The sequence below is a fragment of the Pleuronectes platessa genome, chromosome 22, assembly GCF_947347685.1.
Source record: "Pleuronectes platessa chromosome 22, fPlePla1.1, whole genome shotgun sequence".
Taxonomy (NCBI): Eukaryota; Metazoa; Chordata; class Actinopteri; order Pleuronectiformes; family Pleuronectidae; genus Pleuronectes; species Pleuronectes platessa.
In genome coordinates, this window is record NC_070647.1 from 4,296,680 (window position 1) to 4,317,592 (window position 20,913).

Sequence of the window (20,913 nt, forward strand, 5' to 3'; positions counted from 1 at the left end):
ACCTTTGTGAGCTAGAAGACGTTTGCCAACACAAACTGTTGGGTTTCTCTATTCAGTAAGAGCTTGTCAATAACATATAAAGTACCTTGGAATAATCTGTGTATGATTAGGCGCAATACAAATAAAATGTAACTGAATTGGAGACATCTTCTACTTATTATGATATGATTAAGTATAATCTGGAGCTGCAAACTACTGCAATCTCCATACAGAGTATCAGTATGCTTGCAGTCAGAAGCAGCAGCAATACGTCTTTTTTATCATTATCAGCCTGTTTAATGCAGTAAGACTTGCACTATATAAGACTTGATGTTTCACGTGTGACAGAGAGACGACAAAGTCAAACACATATCCATCTACGGGAGCTTATTATCACCACTTACTATCAATTATTCTCGGCACTGTGACACCTATATTCAATGAATGCCAAAAGTCAGAGTGAGAGAAAGTGAAAAGAATATGGGAAAATCTATAATCAATCACTTAACAGTGGTAAATAAGTCTAGCGCGAACACATTGTGTCTCCACGGACCATTTTTTAAATGGAGTGCTTGCCATTATGTTTCCACCATTGATTCACTGAGGGGCTCATAATGAAGATGTATGAGATGTGCAGAACCATTTATCCAATACATGAGACTGTGTAATTCATACTTCAATCTTCATTGTGGAACTCTCAACAAGAAAGCCTGTCAGTCTGCAAGAGACGTGAGCTTGTGGGAACCCACACAACTCATTATCTGTCTGGAAATGGAATTCTCAAAATCAAAGGTATTCCAAGCTCTCATACCGCAGTTTGTCATGCCGTGTGATACTGAGCTGTGGGGGATTTGTCCACGACACTGTGTGCAGACTGCAAATCTGATGGGCTTCTCATATCCAGAGCCGTCACTTTTTACATTGCGACAAGGTTTATACTCATCAATAGTGAATTCAGAAAGTGTTTTTATCCTTTCTCTTTCTACAACTACTACAACTACGATTTAATTGTAAGTTGCTAAAAATGTTTTTTTATCAACTTAAAGGGATGGTTCGGCGAAACATTTAAATTCACTCATGAACGATTTACCAATATGCCGATGGAGGGGTGGGTGAAGAGTTGAGTCCAAAAAACACTTCTGGAGTCTCAGGAGTAAACAGTGTAACAGCTGAATCCAATACATTCAAAGTCAATTGCGACCGCTGCTTCAGACGTCAAAGTTAAAACAGACCCTTCACTAAAAGGCAGCCACACCTCCCTCCATGTCTTCCTTTGACAACACACATATATGCCAGCCATGTTAATGTCAGCATAATATATCCAGCAGTCATCGAGAAGTCATAGAACCATAGTTGCACATGTAACTTGCTTTAATCCATAAACTGGCAGACCTGCTATCGTCTGGGGTTGTCATCATATCTATTCTTTGGTCTGAAATACTGATTATTTTTTTATTTTTTTTTAAACGTATGTTGCAATGAATATCAAAAACTGGAACAATATTCAATCAGTAGAGCACTTTAAGTACTGTGCATATCATTTACTAGTCAATTTGTGATAAAACATCTTTCTAAGTATTCTTATGAAAGGGCTAAAATCCAATAGAATATTTAGAGAAAACTAAATATTGTTATCTTAGACATAGGAATGATCAAAGTAGAAATCTTACCTCTTTGAAACTAAAACATACATTTTGGTATCATCGTTCAAACACCCACTCCTAATATAAGTTCTGCTTTTTTTCTTCTTTATCGATTGATGGATACCGTCACTGAATCCAGCGCCTCTGCCTCTACACAGGTACCGACTTCAAACATCAACCTTTTATTTGTGCAACCAAACTTTCTGAAATCTTTCAAGTGCATTTGGAGATTTTTACTTTAACAGCGCAAGATCAATATTCACTTTTGGACATGCAGTCAGCTTCTATCAGCTCGGAGTTCTAATCGGCCGACAGCAGGTCGACTAGGTAACAAGCTCATGAATTTTCAATGTAAACAATAATGCTCTCGGCTCGTGATATCACCTGGAGTAATTCAGCCTGATATGCAGTAATGTATCCATCAGATAGGAGAACACCTCGATGGTGGAACACAACATTACTGACTTGTACTTACGGTGAAGATAAGGACTGTACTTATGCAAGAGTGTATCTTGACTTCATTCGAAGACAAAATACAACGCAATAATCCCCACCCAACATCTCCAAGCATAGATATTCTTTAAATTATTCAGAGGATACTTACTGGTTTACGGAATGAATTTCTTTAATTGAACTGAAGATGTTTTCTCTAATGTCCGGCTTCAGGGTTCCTTTAGCCTGCAGGATCTCCACAAAGTACTGTGAGAAACAAGAGAAGGAGAAAAAAGGATTCCTCAGCATCTGTATGAATAAACTGGAACCGGGTTGAATCTGATGAGCTCCTTTAGATTTGGATAAGGAGGAGCTTTCACTGCTGACATCTTAATTACTCTCCCAGAAAATGGAATATTGAAGGTTATAGAAAAATGAAAATTCACTCATTATCTACTCACCACTATGCTGGTGGAGGGTTGGATGAAGTTTTTGAGTCCACAAAACACTTAAGGAGTAACATGGCTCCATACTGCTCGTGTGGTGTCATCCAAGTTTCCGCAAGCCACAACATTCATTTTTCGACTCAAAGCATAATTCATTCAAAGCCTGCTGATATCTTCCTATGAGGTAAGTTCACGGACACTTGGACACACCATCGTGTAGCTACGTCCGCTAGCTTAGACACCTCAGTGTCATTTTAGCCCGGTATAAATGACCTCGTTTGGAGACAAATATGCGGACACTTGGGTTCCACCACAAAAACAATCTGTAGGCATGTTATACGTCTGAAGTCTAGGTCACCATTGACTTCAATTGTATTGGATTCTGCCTCAACAAAGTTTACCCCTGAAACTCCAGAAGTGTTTTGTGGACTCAAACACTTCACACACCCCTCCATCGCCATAGTGGTAAGTAGATGAGGAGGAAATATTCATTTCGCTGTGAACTATCCCTTTAAGACGAGACTGCACCAAACATACAAGACCCATAACTTCTAACAACAGGGACTTGTTGTGCATTTGAAGAACAAACACAGAGACAAGTTGCACGACAATGTTCACAATAAACCAACAGCTGTGCAAGTCCTAAGTCAATTGAAGTGAAAATTAGATTGGCAATTTGAATGTGCGTTAGGTCTAAAATGACTCCTAACTGGAATGAACAGGTGAACGGTGAGTTATTGTGGCTACTGTGTGGAAAAGTCGGTTCTCTCTACAGGGAGGAAGATTACCATGAGTTCTTGCTTGAGCCTGTAAATATATACTGAACAGAACATTTCATAATGTGGCAGAGGAACACATTGTTCGGAATCGCCTGGTTGCTCAATCTTTTCACTCTGAGAATGTTTGACATTGAGGTTTTGTAGTCTTTTTGTGAATATATTTTGAGGAAACAGTATTAATACAACTTTTGTGAGTTGACTAAAGCTGTGTTTGGAGCCAAAGTTGCCAGAACTTTTAGTCCAACCAACTTTTCTGTCAAAGAACTGCGTCTCCTTCACGATGTAAAGACCGGGTGCTAATTCGCCAGCTGACAATGACTACAACAATTTTTGATTTATTCCAGTCCATCAGGCGAACCCTTGTTCCTTCGATAGAGGCCATCCTCTGTCAAGTAGAGCAGTCTTACTGCTTTCACTAAACCAGAGTCATAGACCTCGTATAATTTTCAAACTTACTACTCGGAGGTCTGCATTTGGATTTAAGGCAGAGTTCTAGACTACAAAATCACATTGAATCAACTTACTTATAACTTATAAGTAACTTATATATATAAGAAGCATAAATTTTAGTTCAATATATTCCAAATTATTTGAGCTTAGTAGATAGATGGCCTTGTGTCCATGGAATCAATTGCATGAACCTGAAGCCATGAAAGGTGCTACTGCCAGACGAAGACACTTATCACCGACGTGATAACACCTCAAACGTCACTTCGCTTGTGATTGGGACGGCACGAAACCAATGCAGACACGGGTCAGACCAGTTTGTCCACATTTGCTCCTGGCTATAAAAAAAAAATCTTACAAATATATTTACACTGATTGTAGAATTTGTCTGCTAGAGATAATGCTAGAGACTTTCCAAGTCTGAGATTTAGCAGGCGATTGCAAATTCTCTGATGTAACATTGATGTGTGAACCTGGCACTCTCTCCAACAGTTGATGTCGCCATGACAACCCATTTCAATAAGGTGGTAATCAGCTGCACTCATCTGGGGAAAGGATTGTTGTAAATAATCTCAAAATACTCTGGAGATTCTGTGTCACTAATTTACACAATTTACTGATCAACAGAAATGTTATTTCAAAGCAGAAAATATTAAACCTCATAATATATTATATTCATAAAACAAGGTGTGGGCAGGGTCCTGACTGACTCTCTATTCGTGTCCCGACTTTAACAAGTCCTGAAGTAGATTATTCCATACATTTTAGTAGGTTCATTATAAGATATTAAAAACCTAAATAAACAATTAAAGGTTTTTATCAGACTGATTTTAGGAGACTGATTAGATAACCCCATTGCACCTTTAAGACTGAGTGGAATTGTTAACTCTACCTGGTCTGTTTTCATTAGAACATTTCCCCAAATTCCCCAAATGTTGACACAGAGGTACAGTATGACTGTGTGTCTTCTCAGTCTCTTGTAGACACAGCCAGGGAAGACAGAACAGTATTTTATATATATTGGTGTGTATCTACAGATATTAGACAGAAAACAAAAAAAATAGATGTCATGGTCTGATTGGAGCAAAATAGCCCTTAATGGACTAAAGATTTAATGCCAAGAAAAGGAGGGACATATAAAATAAATCCCCAAAGAATTTAAAAGGAAAATCCTCAATTAAAACTCATAAAACCTTTTAAATGGTACACTGTTGTGATACATTTCAGCAATTTCCCTAGGATTGACTATAATCTGTGGTTTTGGAGAAGTTCACAACAAGAAATTCTAATTCATTACAAGTATAAAACTAACACTGAGTAGTGTATATAAAAGCAAATATACACGTCTTTGTAAAGTATGACTGCAACATTACGTACAGTGGTGACCAGCTTCAACTGTTCGCAGTAAATCTGTTCCGTCTTCACCAACTCCTTGGCTGTTCGGCTGCGTTTCCTCTCCCAGCGGTCCCTCTGCTCCTGGATAGTGCTGCATTGACCAGTTAAGGCACTCATGGTCACGTTGACAAGGACACTACACAGACAAAAGGGCAAGCAGGGCAGACCAGGTTTACAGTGAGGCATTGCACTTAATAAACTGTGTGTAAGTGCTGTTAGTTTGGATTTGCTTAAAAGACCCTTACACACTTTTGTATCTGAAAACAAACTAACATATCCTAATGTATATTTATTAGAATAGTTCTTAATTATGCCAAGCAGGTTTTGGTTTTCACCTGCATCAGTTTGTTGTTTTCGCAGGATTACACAAAAGCTACTTAACAGATTTGATCAAACTTAGAGGAAAGGGGTCTTGGCAGAACCCAAGACATTTCGGTGGTGTCGCTGATTAAATGGCAGTTTTTTTTATTCACTCCAATAGGGATTTATATTTTAGTACATTTTTCAGGGAATAACTCATTGTGATTGCAAAAATATCTATTAGAGTGGGATCGATTTAATGAGTTGATAATAGTGCGGATCCGGTTTATTAAGCCTTAGTAGAGGTATGCACTTGTAATTACTCCTGCCTGTGCAGTGGCAAACTAAGAGATCCCTTCCTACTTTGACTGAACAGATGTCTGTGCAACATGTATTATACTGTCCAGCTAATGGTAACATACAGTTTGAGGAGCCTGATGCAGACAAGTCAAGTGGGTATCTTCTGTCCAAGTTCCAGTCTTACAAATAATGTTTGCTCAGATCAAGGGAGCAAGCAAAAAACAAAAGCTACACGTATTTATAACACTGATGACAATTTCCAGGAGCTATGAAATTTGATCTTACGGCATTTTGATGCCTTGAGTAAATAACAGTATCCTTGAGTTTCATGACACATTTTTTTAGTGTACACCAAAATACATAATACTGATTAAAATATTTATTTTTCTCGTGAAACTCTGTAAAAAGAAGCACCGGCATGTTAATACATCACAAAGATGTACACCAAATGTTTATATATTTCTGTGTAGCGACTTTGTCACTTTAAGGCTACATACAAGCTAGAGGTATTACTTAGTCAGTATCGCTCGAATCTGTCATTATAGGCGATAAAAGGAGACATCGCAGAAGAAGTGAACATGTTAACGTTATTTTCCCAGCAACGCAGTTTCGTTAGAGTAAGAAGGAGTTTATATTTACATGAGGAGTCTTCGTGTGGTTTCTGTCTCGCGTGTTGAGGCGATCAGCTGCTCCTCCTTCAGGTAACGTCTCCGATTTTTGATCCAGGCGCTCTTTTCTCCCTCTGCTTCCTGCTTCCGGGATGCGGTGTACACGAGCACGCTGATTGGCTGCTCAGCGACGACAGCAGGAAAGGCCGCCCACTCTGTGACGCGGCTGCACGGAGCTGCACTGATACCAAAGTAACCACAGACTGTATATATAAAATTATAACTTAGTGGTAGTAACAACACCATAATATGAGCCGTATTTCAAAGAGACACTCTTGTGCCAAATTAAACCACATCTGTTCAGGAGAAGCTACTTAGGATTTGATGGACCAGAGGTGTCACAAAATTTGATTTCAGTTTTATTCTGAAAAGGGCAAAAGAAAAACACCTTTCTATCTCTTTTTTTTTTGCTGACCCACATGCTTCCAAAAGTAAAAGACAGCACACTCTATGTTGCATTACCTTTTTTTTCCCTCTTAGTTTGATTTGAAGGAGTTTAGTCAAAACTTATTGGATTTGCCCTTAAAACCACCACAGTAAAATGTGAAAACTCTTTTTTATGTAATTAAAACGCACAAATTCCCAGAGATATAACAAGAGCAAGACCTCATTCTCCTCAGCGGTAGCAGCAGTTTTATTGTGTATTCAATATAAATAAATCAAGGGAGAAGAATACTTTAAGATTTTTTGCTATTACTTTTTTAACTAATCTTCAATCAGGAGAAACACTGCTTAATTCATCTCACACGTGTTTATTCTGGGTTCTTTTGTTCTGGGTATCCAGAGTTTTGGGAATTGTGTTTCAATGTGCAGATTTTGAGGGTTAGTGTCTAAGTGAATATTTGTCATGATTTAGTCCCTGATTATTTGAAATAGATCAATCCATCTTTCCATCTTTTCAATCGGCAACTTCATTACAGATATGACCAATAAATGAGACTAAGACAATTTTGAGAAGGCTATTTTAATTTAGATTTCTTTTGAGGTTTCGAAATAAATAGACAGGATTTAATGGAGTCCCGTCACGAATTGAAAATTGTCATAGTAACATTTATTCTCATAATATTAAAATAGGAAAATGTTCTGATGAAAAAATTGTTCATTGTGTTGAATAGAAAATTGGAACAAGTTTATTTATTTCTCCTTCAAACCAAGGCGCTGAGTCAGACTTTGTGATGAATATGTATTTTCTTTTAAGCCTTATAATTTTAACAAATGATGTATCTGTGTTGTCAATCCTATTTTAATGTTTAAAATATATGTCCCTTTTACCATCAATGGATTCTTCTGTTATTGGGGGCAAAATGAGCTACTAGGCCCCGATATTGCATCACTTTATATACGTTTTTTACAACCTTTCATGCTAGATATGGTGATCTGATTCAACATATAATACGGGATTAAACAAACAAGCACAATAATGAGTCGGGCATAAACCTAAACACATATCCAATTAAATTTGCACAAACCAGTTGACACATGGGCTCCCAGGAGATGTAAAGCCCCCTGGAATTCTTGTGATCCAGCTTCCTTTTTTCACTCAGGCTCCTAAATGTAACTATTAGTCATATACATGTTTTTTTTATGTAAAAGACTTAACAGTTGCGTGAACTTTTGGTCATCATGTTTTCTCGGTTCTCTTTTTGGTTACTTTTTCTGACTCATTCCCAGACCTTCAACAGATTTTTTCCTGTGGACTTGTAAAGTTGTATCTTTTATTTATTTATCTCTTTGAGGAAACCTTGAGGAAAGATACAACGTAACTGGCAGCCAGTGGTGAGAGCCGGTGTGCTGTGTGAGACCGGCTCCAGGAGGAAGTGCAGCTCCAGCACTTTGTGGCTCATTAAAGATAAAAGTGATGCCCTCAGTAATCAGGCTGTGACGCAGGAGGCAACAGAATGAAATCCACGAGGACTGAGGACTTTCAAGTGAAAAAAAAAAAAAAAGATGCATTTCTTTTCTGCAGCGTATCCCAGGCTGCAGTTCATGTTGCCTGCAGCTCCTCAGAGCAGCGAGAACACTGACATCTAGTGCTGATAGAGGCCAAGTCCTGCTGCAGGACAGGACACGTCTGAGAGGGGCTGCGGTGGTTACCAATTGTTTCTCACCATTGACCATTTATATTATTGATCATTGAATTGTGGATTGCTGGTAACTTTATTGAATTCACATCTGGACAGTGGGTTGAGTGGCAAAAACACAAACTCCAGGGGTCAAGGACCAATCAGGGGGTTCTCTATAAAAGGTTATGGTCTTCACTCACATACTGTGATTGAAAATGTTGATTGAGATGTGTTGGTGTTTGTTTGTTTATTTGGATCCTATATAAGCAACTACTGACATTTGAACTCTTTTAGACTCCGTTTCTTTCCTCTTTGCCGGCTCTAACACTTACAGATGCTCAGAGTCCATTCATTGAAGCTTTTCTCTGAAGCATTCCTTCCAATGTGACCCCCCAAGGGTATATAGGGACATAAGAATTTAAATTTTTTCACGATCTTATACAACATGTAGTGATTACAATGATAATTACTCTGTTTTGTCCCACTTCCTGTGGTCTTCAGCTGGCCACTTTAAGCTTGATGGAGATCGAGAATTCTAGCTGCCATCCATTTCCTCTGGACTCTTGCATATGGCTGATGGACCTGATCTCCACTCTTCTGCCCATCCTGGATCTCCTGCTTGCTTTCCTGCTGTCCTCCTGCTCTTTTAGATAGTCACCATGGAGTCTTTATAATGCTTTTAAATGTTTCTACCTTCAATGTTTCCCCCCATTTGTTCCATCTCTCTCCAGAAACTCTTCCAAACATCCCTGTTTGCCTCCCTGGTCTTGAGGCTGCCCAAATGAGATCTCCTGCTTTGCCATTTTGCATCACTGAGTTTTTCTGTTGAGCTCTGGAAGGCCGTCCTTTGTGTCTTTGCTCTGTCCGGGAGTAGTTGCTCAAAAAGATGGTGGGGTGGCCCTACTTGTTTTTGTTCCGCTCCTCTAACTGCTTGTCTGCGTCGAGATCCTCCCTGTCTCTGCACCACAAAATAATTTTAACAACACTTCATCTTATCAGTCCTAATCAATCAATCAATGTTTTGAAGCCAGTGTGAATGTAACATCAGTAAACACTACATTTCAGCATGTAATGTTAAATCTATCCAATCAACCCTGAGCAAAATAATGATTTGAATTAAATTATTATTAGAAATAATACTTTACATTATACAGTCAGTATAAAGGGAAAAGCACTGCTTTACAATACATCACTATTAACTATATATTTACCCTTTTTGTACACATAATCTTGCTTAATTATGGAAGTAAGCATCATGTCAAAGGAAAAATTTATGATACCAACCTTTTTATATTGTTCTTAGAATTTTTAAGAGATAACTAGTCTGACTCACTGCATGTAGACTGTGGAATAAGCCCGCAATAGGTCATCTTGGGCTTTGTGTCGGCCATGATGATGGTGGTTGTTTTTTTAGTTAAAAAAAAAAGCAGAAGTGCTTAGTTCCCAATAGCTGAACAATATGGGTGCAGCCAGACCTTTCTCTTGCTATGACACAGCACTGAGGAGATAGATCTGACTATGTGAGACAAAGCATGGCTAATTTAAAAAAAATGTTTGGCAAGACCATGAAGAGATCACATAAAGAGGCACATTTCACATATGAAATAAAGAATTAGATGAGGAAGTCATTACGCTGCGACAATAACTTCATGTGACAATGTAATATGATCTCTTAGTCATTATCCATAGAAGAAGGGGTGAAGATTAAGTCACGAGTTGAATATGTATTTTAATTAGATTTAATTAAAGTTCACACTCATCAGTTTCATGGTGTATGAAGTCCTGTCTTCATGCAATTTTTCACATATTCCATGCGAATAATATTTGAGTGGATTTATACTGAGGCAGAAGTGATCAACTCTCAGCCGCCTTCTGCGGACCAGGGGCAGGATGTCCAGGCTCTGCAGGTAATCTGGCAGAGCCTAAAGAGAGTGAAGCAAAACTGAAGCAAATTGCTGAACACATAAAATGCATATTTAATGAGATGATTATTAAAATGCACGATACTGGTAGGCCCATTCTTTATTGTTTTCAATTTTATTGTGTTTCCACTACATTTGGTATTATAATAATTGGCCCCATAACAGATCGGTGCAAATTAGGCTTCTTTTGCCTCGAGGCAATGGAGCAATGAACAGTGCAGGAGACCACAGACAAAGGGTCCTTTTTTTTACCTGAGGATAGGAAGAAAAAAAGTAACAGCGTCAATAATCTACACAAGTGGAGGAACTCTCCCAAGGTTCTGGAGCCCTCCGGTGTATTATTCATATCAGCTATTGCCAGAGGACTCATAATTGACCTATGCACTTTGTAAAAAAAACAAAACTTCATGAGATGAAAGAATGTGATGTTTTGTAATTCAACTTCTGAATTCAACTCTCCCCAATCCAATAGTATTGGATTGTAAGCCATGCATTATTCAAGAGATAGGAGGCAAGGCTATCTTAGCTGGAAGATGTTATATGAAACAAGGTTTCAAGACCAAGAGATATCAAATGATTTGGCTTTAAAAGAAAATAAAAAACCAAAACAAATAAAAGTCACATAAAAATAAATAGGAGCACTGTTGGACAGAAATCTCCTGAGTGACATCAGGGTAAATAATTCTGTCAAATAGCACTTTTTCCTGCAGGATGCCAACACGAGATGTGAACATAATCTCTTTAAGTGTTTATTGATGTGGAATCCCATTATCTGTCTTTGCTGAAGGGGGGCAAAGGCTTCATTTATGTATCAATGCTTCCCCGCCAGCACTTCACTTAACTTCTCAGATGTAATTAACAATGTCTTTGTTAAATTGTAATCATGGCGTCAAGTGTTGACACTTTAGATGTGTTTCTGGGCTGTTCCCAAGTACATCGGTGTATAAGTTACATTTTAGTAACAGAAACTCTCATGGTATTGTTTGTGTTTGAATGACAACTCCTCAGAGTAAAGTATCTGTTGTCAAGAAAAGCATGAATGCTTCAAATGTGTAACTGTCACAGATTTGTTGATTTGTAAACCTGAGGCTGTAGAAGTGATGGAGCTTTTTCAGGGACATTACATTCCAAACAAAAACAAAATCCCAAAACACGAACAGAGTGCAATTGAAAAAGGAGAGTGTTTTTTAGCGATGTTCAAAAGCAATTAGCTGTAATTGCTCATTGTGTGCCTTTAGTAGCCTTGGTTAAAAACTCTCAATCAGAATTTGGAACCTTGCACTTTACACTCCTTTGCTGCTTTGTGTTTCATAGAACGGTGAGCTCATTAAAGCAAAATGACCATTTGGCCTTGGTAGAGGAAAAAATAATCCCATGGTAACAAACAGCTGCACAATATTAAGTGACACTCAAGTGATGGAGGACCATCAAAACAGCAATGTGTTTGTAAAACCCAGCGGTTTTCATGGATAATGATAAACTGTCATGCCCGCAATTACTGAAAGCACAGGATGGCCGGGTTTTTTATGTGTGACAGTGAGGTCTGCTGCTAATTGATGGTCAGGGACACTAACTCACTCAAGAGCTGTCGCTCAAGCATCAGACAGACAAGGTCTGGGGGGCTGCAGAAAAGCTCCAGGATATTAATACAAACCACTGAAGACCCTCTTTGTCCTCGGTGTCTTTTAAATCTGGCTCCAAATAACCACACAAAGGTGCCGCATACTTTTACAAGAAAAACATGAAGGGATGTGGGGCAGAGGAAAATTTAAAGGGTTATTTTCCCTCTCAATATAACCAAAAGATACTGACGGACCCACTGTTATTACTGCAAACGTTATACCTTCCCACTCATCTAAACAGACTAATTTCATTTATAAGTTTACATATAACTGTGTTATAATATATATATCAAGTCACAAAACCAAGGCATATCCTGCAAAATATACATGTTTTTCTGAAATGATAATCCATCTATCCATTATATTCCTCTCATCTGGGTTCAGGACGTAGAGAGTAGACCCCCCCCCCCCCCAGCAACGCGTTCCAACTCTTCCTGGGGGATCCTTAGGCGTTCCCAGGCCAGATGGGATATGTAGTCCCTCAAGTGAGTTCTGGGTCTGCCTCGGGGTCTCCTCCCAGTTGGGTTTACCCGGTAAACCTCAAATGGAAAGCGCCCAGGGGGCATCCTGACTAGATGCCCAAACCATGTCAGCTCCCCCCTTTTGAAGGGTGAAGGAGCGGCGGGATGTCTGAACTCCTGTTTATGTAATCTGCTCCTGTTGACTATAATACTTTTAAATTTAGTTTTCACTTGTGACCCTCTAACAATAAAGCAGTGTCTGTGTGGGGCCCATTGTATTTGTTCGGGGTCAAGATGGTCATGTTGTATTGAGCTTGCAGCTTTTTGTTTATAGCCTATTTCTTTAAAAAAATCCCCCCATATTTTCACCCCAAAAGTACGCAGCTAATTTGGATATAACATAGATACATTGTTGGACATATGAGATTTAATGACCACTTAATCCAATTGCTCCACTGGGTTCCCTTGCTCATTGGGAAAGAAACCACAGAGCACCATCTCCTACTTTCTGAGACCTCAGGGATGTTCATACCCTCAAACCTGTAAACTCCGTATACCTGGAGTGCCTCACATTCATGGCTATTGTTGCAAAAGCGTCGCACAACATGACTCATTTAGCTGTACAGGTCAATCAGCAACATAGAAACCTTGCACCCAGGTGATGCTTTTGGTATACTGAACCACGGCTTGTCCTCCTTCCACAATGCTTTCCCAGCTCCCCTCCACCTACTGTTCATCAAATCAAATCACTCCTCAATCGTACTTCTGCCCACCTATAGGCAGAAGCTAAAGCCAGAGGTACCCACAGCAACTTTCGGAAGATAAGATGTAATATGAAATATGATGAATATGATTTTAAATGCTGGAATTTGGCTTGTAAAAGAGAATGTTTCCTTTATGTATGCTAGTATGCAAGAGATAGGAAAGGGATACAAACAAATAGTAAAGGTTTACTCAAAATGATTGTTGACCTATTGTATAATCTTTTATATGGTATCATCAGAACCAGACAAACGTGTTGGTCAGCGCTGCCACAAGAAAGTGCGTTTGGTCCTCATGGAGACCCTGTCTTCCCCTGGGTAGTTGATGCTATTGAATATTAAATAAGAATATGGACCATTCATTACCAACAGTAATATTAAACTCTTTAAAACCAGAAATTGTCTCCCTCAGGGCCAAAGATTATGTAAAACAGGTGTCTGTCCCTTAAATGCCTTATCTATTTCAAATTAAAACACTGATTTGAACTGTGGAGGTACAGACGACTGGTAAAAACCTTGAAAAAACCCTGCATGACACTGCAGCTCGTCTATCAACAACTGGGGATGAAGCAACTGGACTAGAAAACCTCTTTTATCCCGATATTATTGGTTCATTCTCCAGAGATATTGTTCATTTTAAAAGCCAATCTCTTTTTATTCATTCCATTCTTTGCAAAGAGAATGTGGTGTTACTGATAATATTCTCCAAACATAGTATTCCTGCCTCTGAGTTATCTATTGTTGCTTTCATCAAATTAATCAGTTATGGACAGTAACATTATTTCACATGTTTAAAAAAAAATGTAATTAAGGTATTTACTACCTTAGTTCACCATATCTGTCTCAGTTACATTGAATCATTACATATAAAACAACTGACAATGTTTATTGTAATATTTTAATAATTAACACTAAGTGGTAGTTAAAACACGCTAATGCGTAACGCCAGGGCCACATTGGGTGCATCTGCAGCACGTAACAGCTGATAGACACTGAAACTGTGGTGAAGATCATTAACACTGTCTTTTGTGCTGTGAACCGTAGGTGGTACGCTGTGAAAATAGGCGACATGTGCTCAAATGTGCGCCGAAATGAAAAGCAAGTGCGGGACACACGCAACTCAAACAGGGTTCAGACAGCATGCCCACCACTTTGCGCATTTGTCATCAGAACAACAATCGTAATATTATACACAACATATCGTGCCCTGCCAGCTGTCAATGCAATAAGAGGTCTGGCTGAGAAGTACAGGGAGATAAAATCCACATCCAGATGAACATATATCAAGTTCACCAGCTGCCTCCGCCTCCTCTTCACAGGCTCATCTTGACAGTTGATGTCAGGAAGTGCCTGTATTTGCATTTACACAATTTATTGGGTGACCCTGTGCCTGTGCTTACGCACTTGTCTTAACACGGTTTGATTGGCTGGTGTCTTCGCTGCTGCATTAAAAGATGCTGCTCTCTTACTACCGCATGTAGTACAAGTTACGTGAGGCAACAATGCAGTTCAGCAAAGCATGATGTCACCGCATTCACAGCCTTTGTGGGAGTCCTGCATAAAAAAGGTGAATTTTGTGAATTTTAGGTAGCTACTACACAATATGATGAAAACACCCAAGTCATTAAGTAACAAACTCATTAATAATGCAGCAACAGGATGGCCGGTTCCTCAAATATTTAGTTTGATGGTGGACACATCCTGAAACAGGGGTGATTTCATTTCAGGGGAAGATACAGTTTATTTTACCCTAATTTAACCGAGCTTCGTCTGCGTTTCCTTTTCCGTGAAGCGTATCTGTTATGGAAAAAGCAGTGAAGGAAATAATCACAGAACAGTTCTATTACTAATTAGCAGTCAATTTCATTTATTCGATTAATTGGCTCATTTGGACTTGTTTCTGAGCTGAAAAAGGCTCCAATTCAAATGATGTAATGATTTTTTATGGGTTTGCTGCCACATCCCAATAATTACACATTTCCTTGAGCCGCAGTTTGGATGAAGTCATTATATTGGAATCAGGGGAGCCTTACAGACAAATAGAGTCACTCTTTTAAACTGGAGAATTTCTGCACTTCTCAATCAGACGTTGTCAGATGCAACCTGGTAATTCAAATCATCATGTTATCTCTCACTGTTTTGCGTGTTCTGGTGTCCTTGCTAATGAAGGGATTACAGGAAACCGGTGAACATATGTGGATGGAAAGGCAGAGTTGGCCTGGAGGGTACAGAGTGGTAAAAGAGAACTGTTGTGTTATTGCAGCATAACAGCAAACAATTGACAAACACGGTGATATAGTAGATTATAAACCTTGAATATAATCTTGGAAGATGCTGCCTTTGAACTACTAAAGTAGAGAGAATAATAGACCTGAGCTACCCGACCCTCTCTCCATCATGGGTTATGACCTGGATATGGAAAAGACTGCAAAACCCTACAATAGGTAAAACCTTGCAAATCATTTACATGTTTCGGAGAAGGAAACAAACACAGAGCGAGAGCGAGAGAAGTAGAACATCAGGAAAGAAGCACCGTCAGTCAGGAGAGAGAGAGAGAGAGACGTCCCAGGACGGCCAATTGTCCAGCACAGAGTAAGAGGTAGAGTCAAAAGAGAGGAGGGAGGGGAGACAATAGGGGGATAGAGGGAGAGGGAAGAAGACACACACACACACACACACACACACACACACACACACACACACACACACGCACACACCATACAGTGTCATGTGCTTGAGGGAGTAAATAATCAAAGGGTTAGATGCAATGCTTATTAGAAAGCTTACAGCAGTTTCGTCAGCAAGACAATGTAGACTGCACTCTACGTAGTAAGTTTGATGGATTCATTGAGACTGAAGCTGCTGTCAGACCTCCACTGAACTCCGGATAAATGTCCTTAAATAATCCGGAGAGGCTTTATGTGAAAATGCAAATGTTGGAGTCGGAGGCTCCAGACCTTTATCGGAGCTTTCCTGCAAGCCCACTCATAAAACTCTCGATAATGTCCAAATAATCCCACATTAGAATACAGCAGGAGATTATCCAGAAGATTCACTGAGAGCGAGTGGGCATTTTGATGATGTTTCTAACAACAGAAGCAAAACAAAACTAAAACTAAAATCACAAATTTCTAAGGAATAGGTGACTCATACATGTAGAAGTTACTACCGAGCTTGGAAAGTTATGTCTGGCCTCCTGCATGCTGCACCTCCCTTCACCTAAACACTTGAGAGATTTTTCTGTTGTTGTGAACGTATCTGAGCAGAGAATCTACTGCGTTATTCATATGTGTCCGGAGTCCATATCTGAATATAACTTGTTATGGCCCAATGGTGGGAGAATGGTAACAGGTATCAGTCCTGAGGTAATAGGAAAATAAGCCAATAACTGAAGGTTGATCAATGGCTAATCCAAATGAGTCCCAGAGAGGAACAGATTAGTCCTCTTTGACGGATGAGTTGAAATGTCTGCTCATCTGTCTCACATTTGAATTTTTTTTTAAATGGTTCTTTCTCCTGGAATCTCTTAAGGTGCTAAAATGGATATATTATCAATATATAACCTTTCTACACTCCATCTCTACTCATCAACAAATAACTATTTTGATCTGAACACTTCCCCCTGATTGTGAAACCCATTCGTTTTGCTGATGTTTTAGCCTCTTTCCGATGTTCTCTAATGCCCCATACTCTCCACTGGTGTTTATAGAGCTGGACTGGAACATCTCTCTATGCTGATGACCTTTCGCTATATATCACAGACCCAGGTAATTGTGAGGGGATATTTCACATTTGCATTTTGTATCCTATTTAGCATATATGGAATGTAAAGAATATTGAGGGGAAACTCTTGTTTTGTTTCGTTTCAGCTTTTCAGAAAGACATTTTAAAGAAACCCTCTATGTGTTAAGTCCTGTCTACGTAACCATTAGGTTTTAAATGAAAACATTCCCTCAGTGGTATGTACTGAAGAAATAATTACGACTGCTGAAACTCTAAGGGCTGGAAAAATGTAAACACAAGTTATGATCCTTCACTAAATGTCAGCCTGGATTAGCTCTCATACAAACCTAAAAAGGAAAAGTGGCATAGCTAATAGGGATGTGGCAAACCCAACCGCCAACCACTCCGAACAGCCACTGAAAAAGTAGCTCACCGCACTTCGAACTAAAAATAAATCCAGTTGTGCGAGTTGTTGTCAGACAAGCTTGTGAGGTCAGTGCTGACTGCTTGTTTGCATCATGAGGCGCAGCCCCCCCAACCCCCCTCCCATCCCTCGCCTAATGATTTCTCTCAGGCTCAGAGTATCTCCCCAAAGCTGGATCCCCCAATGGGCACAGGAGCCTTTAAACTCAGCAGAAAACCTATTTACCCGCAAATGAAAGCACTGCAGTGGGGTGGCGCAGGAATCCGTAGTTGCTGAAAAACAGGGCAATTACTTGGAAAGAGTGAGGCGGGGGAATAAGCCCCATCCAGAGAGTAGGCGTGGCATGTAGTCAAAACTTTGTGTTTAGAGACGAAGGGGGTGGAGGTTGGAGTTTGGGTGGGGCACACTCTTAAAAACTTCCTCTCTTAAAATGAGTGAAAAGTGAAGATGAAAAAGAGAAGATCTGAGAGTGATGAGAGGAAAAAAGGGAGAAGCCTTGCGGGTTCATTACATCATGGAGGATGGAAGATGTGTCTGTGTTTGTGTGAGTGAGGGGAAGCAGGAGATACTGTGCATGCATGCAGGCAGTCAGAAATGGCCGCTCTCCGGCGGGAATTGCTTTGTTGTCTCTGATTAATGTGGAGATCGACAGGCTCGGGGGAGGGAGCCACGAGTTTGATTGGGTGTTTCGGGCTTTTTATAACAGTCCCAAACCCCCACACCACCCATCCTGCATTCCACGTCGCACCTTTTCAGGGAAGCTTCCTAGAGACGGCATGAGGGAAGCTGCTTCCGATGAGCCTTCCCCTTTGGAAGTGTTCGCCCGTGGGGAACTCGAACACGGAGGGTTGTCAACAGGGATACCAGCCGCTGAGGGAACGGCAGAACCTGCTGTACTGGCTGGCTGAAAGACGAAGATGTGTTTGATAATGTTACTTTAGGTGTGTACATGCATCTCATTTACACTTCCTCCACAGCTCGAGGGCCGTGTTAGCCACTGAGAGAGGCGGTGTGGAGCCTGGCTGTGATTCGCTGGAGCTTTCTGTACGTACCTACTGTATGTTTACTGCTACATGTAATTAAATCCATCAGCTCGGACTGATGCTCAGTAGCTCTGGTTCTTTTGGTATAGGTGTAAACCACATTGTTGTGGACAACCTCTCATGCCAAATTCTGGGCTATTTGCTCGATAGCACTTTACGATGCAGTACATACATGTGTGTAGTAACTGAGGAACTATAGTTAAATAATTCAGGAATGACCTCACAGTTGTCAAGTCGTCAATAAGAATGACTCTGCAACAGGGCTATGAAATGGATAATGATAAGACGACACTATATTGATTAGTCATGAGTTAATAAGTAGTTCATCCTTAACCTACAGATGAGCACAAAACCAATGATGTATTACTTGTGACTATGATGACTTTTTGGTCATTCTAAAGTGAAATATCCCTCTGATTACTAACCTTCTAGTCCTGTGCTGCATTATTAAATAACCTCTCAAGTACCTAATTTGATTGTGCACCTCAAGGTATAAAAAGTAGTTACTGAGTAATCCCTCCTTGCTTCATCGTTATCTTACCATTTCCTACCATTTCTGTGCACCACAAAGTAAAGTTCTAACTGACATTCATCAACAAAAGACGGTGTTGTCGCATAGCAAATCATCATATGATGCACAGACTTGATCAGAGGCCAAGAAAAAAATGCACACCTGAGCTCGGAACATCATTGTTGAGGTATGTATGCAGTGCACCATGCAGGTCAAGACCACAACAGGTTCTGGAGGGATCTGTTGTTGCACCCCTAAGTGGCGTAGAGTAGATATTGTTGTGTAGTCTAATGGCTAAATGTATAAGCATGTTTATGTGCAACATTGATGTAACCCAGATGAGTTGTTAGAGATCTCACAGGTCACAAATAACACCTTGACAAGGAAGTGGAATCTCTTAAGGGAGTCTGGGGTAGAACAGGTGGGAAGAGAATGGGAAAGGCAGTATTAGTGCATGAGATAATGAATTTAGTTGTACTTAACCACAAAGGGATGAGGAGGGCAGGGAGTAAATGTTAACATATACATTCATTTTCCAAACAAAGAACATTTAATTAAAAGCTTTTGAAGACAAAAAAAGAGGGCCAGATGTTGCTTCCTGGGGACTTTAATCAGGTGCAAGGCGCCCAATTAGATCGAACAACGCATCATAAAGCCGCGCCAAGGGAATGATTAGCTTTATAGTTGATGATGAAAGACCTTGGTCTGGTCGACATATGGAGACATGAAAAAGAGTATTCCTTCGCTTCACCGATGCATAAATCATTCTCAAGGATGGACTATTTCCCGGTATCCAGAGAAATGATTGAGGAGGTGGTGGATTGTAAGATCATTGTGATATCTGTCGAAACATGCTCCGGTAGAGGCAGGTACAGTGATAAAGTCAAGTGGAAGGTAAGAGGATGAGATTAAAAGCACTGCTGCTGCTGGATCCCACATTTAAGAATGGAGTGAAGACTTCTCCGGATTTAATATTGATTTAACAGATACTCTAAGCAGTCTGAGATGGTTCAGAGTTATACGTAACATGAATGGGATAATTTCAGAATAGATCTCTGACATAAAAGTGGATTGATTGATTGATTGATTGATTGATTGATTGATTGATTGAAAAGGTTATGGAAAGGGTGACCAAAACTAAAGTTATAGAGCTTGAATCACAATTAAATCTAAGGGACACGAGTGGTTACAACCTCAAAGTCACAATACCCAGAAATTCACAACAAGAATGCAGTATATGCAACCAAGATTCTATGAAGGTGGATAGAAATCAGACAAACTGCTTGTGAGACAATTGTAAAAAATTTATAAAAAAAAGCCAATTTCCTAATCCCGTATAACAATGATGATAGGGTGGAAGATTTAACAGTAAGAAAATCAACGAGGTCTTCAGACGTTTTAATGGAAAATGTACTTCCTGAAATGTTTGATTAGATTAGATTAGATTCAACGTCATTGCACACTGCAAGTACTTATAAAGTAAAATTCAGTTTAGCAACTAATCAGATGTGCAAAAAAGGCAGTAAAAGTGCAGAGTATTGTGCATATTTAAAGTGGAATGAAAACAAATAAGATATGTACAGTAAGAAATATATATATGGACAGGGGTGGACTGGGACAAAAATTCAGCCCTGGCATTGTCTGTCCAGACCAGCCCACTACATTATCAGCGGACACCACATAGAAGTCCACAAATCTCGCGGCGTCTTCTCTCATGCATACTACTGTTACCACCTAGCTCAAAGATGGCAACAAGAAGGGAGGCCACACACAAACCTCTCAAGCCAAAAGTAAATGTATTTAACCCCAAATCAAGATAGCTCTAACTACGTAGTGGGATGTGTAAAATATGTTACGCGTCAGTGGTGTTAACAGTGTTTGGATGTGTGAAAATAAGGTGTGATGTATGTTGTAAGGTGCAGAAGCAAAGAAAAACAAAGGCTGAGGGCCCCATGCCCCTGGAAGCAGCCTTTAGATCTGCAGCTGAAGCCCAG

The 20,913-nt window shown here is 39.8% G+C and overlaps 1 protein-coding gene across 1 annotated transcript in view; it reads right to left on the bottom strand.

The window, feature by feature from the left end:
* arhgef39 (Rho guanine nucleotide exchange factor (GEF) 39) overlaps positions 1 to 6,473 on the bottom strand; it is a 48,632-nt gene extending 42,159 nt beyond the window's left edge. Inside the window, exons 1-3 of the mRNA XM_053414862.1 lie at positions 6,361 to 6,473; positions 5,104 to 5,257; positions 2,227 to 2,321 (exon numbers count right to left, since the gene is read on the bottom strand). Of these exons, the coding sequence (XP_053270837.1) occupies positions 2,227 to 2,321; positions 5,104 to 5,238 (230 nt within the window). The 5' untranslated portion in view covers positions 5,239 to 5,257; positions 6,361 to 6,473. The remainder of the gene's footprint in view (positions 1 to 2,226; positions 2,322 to 5,103; positions 5,258 to 6,360) is intronic.
* Positions 6,474 to 20,913: the final 14,440 nt, after the last annotated feature.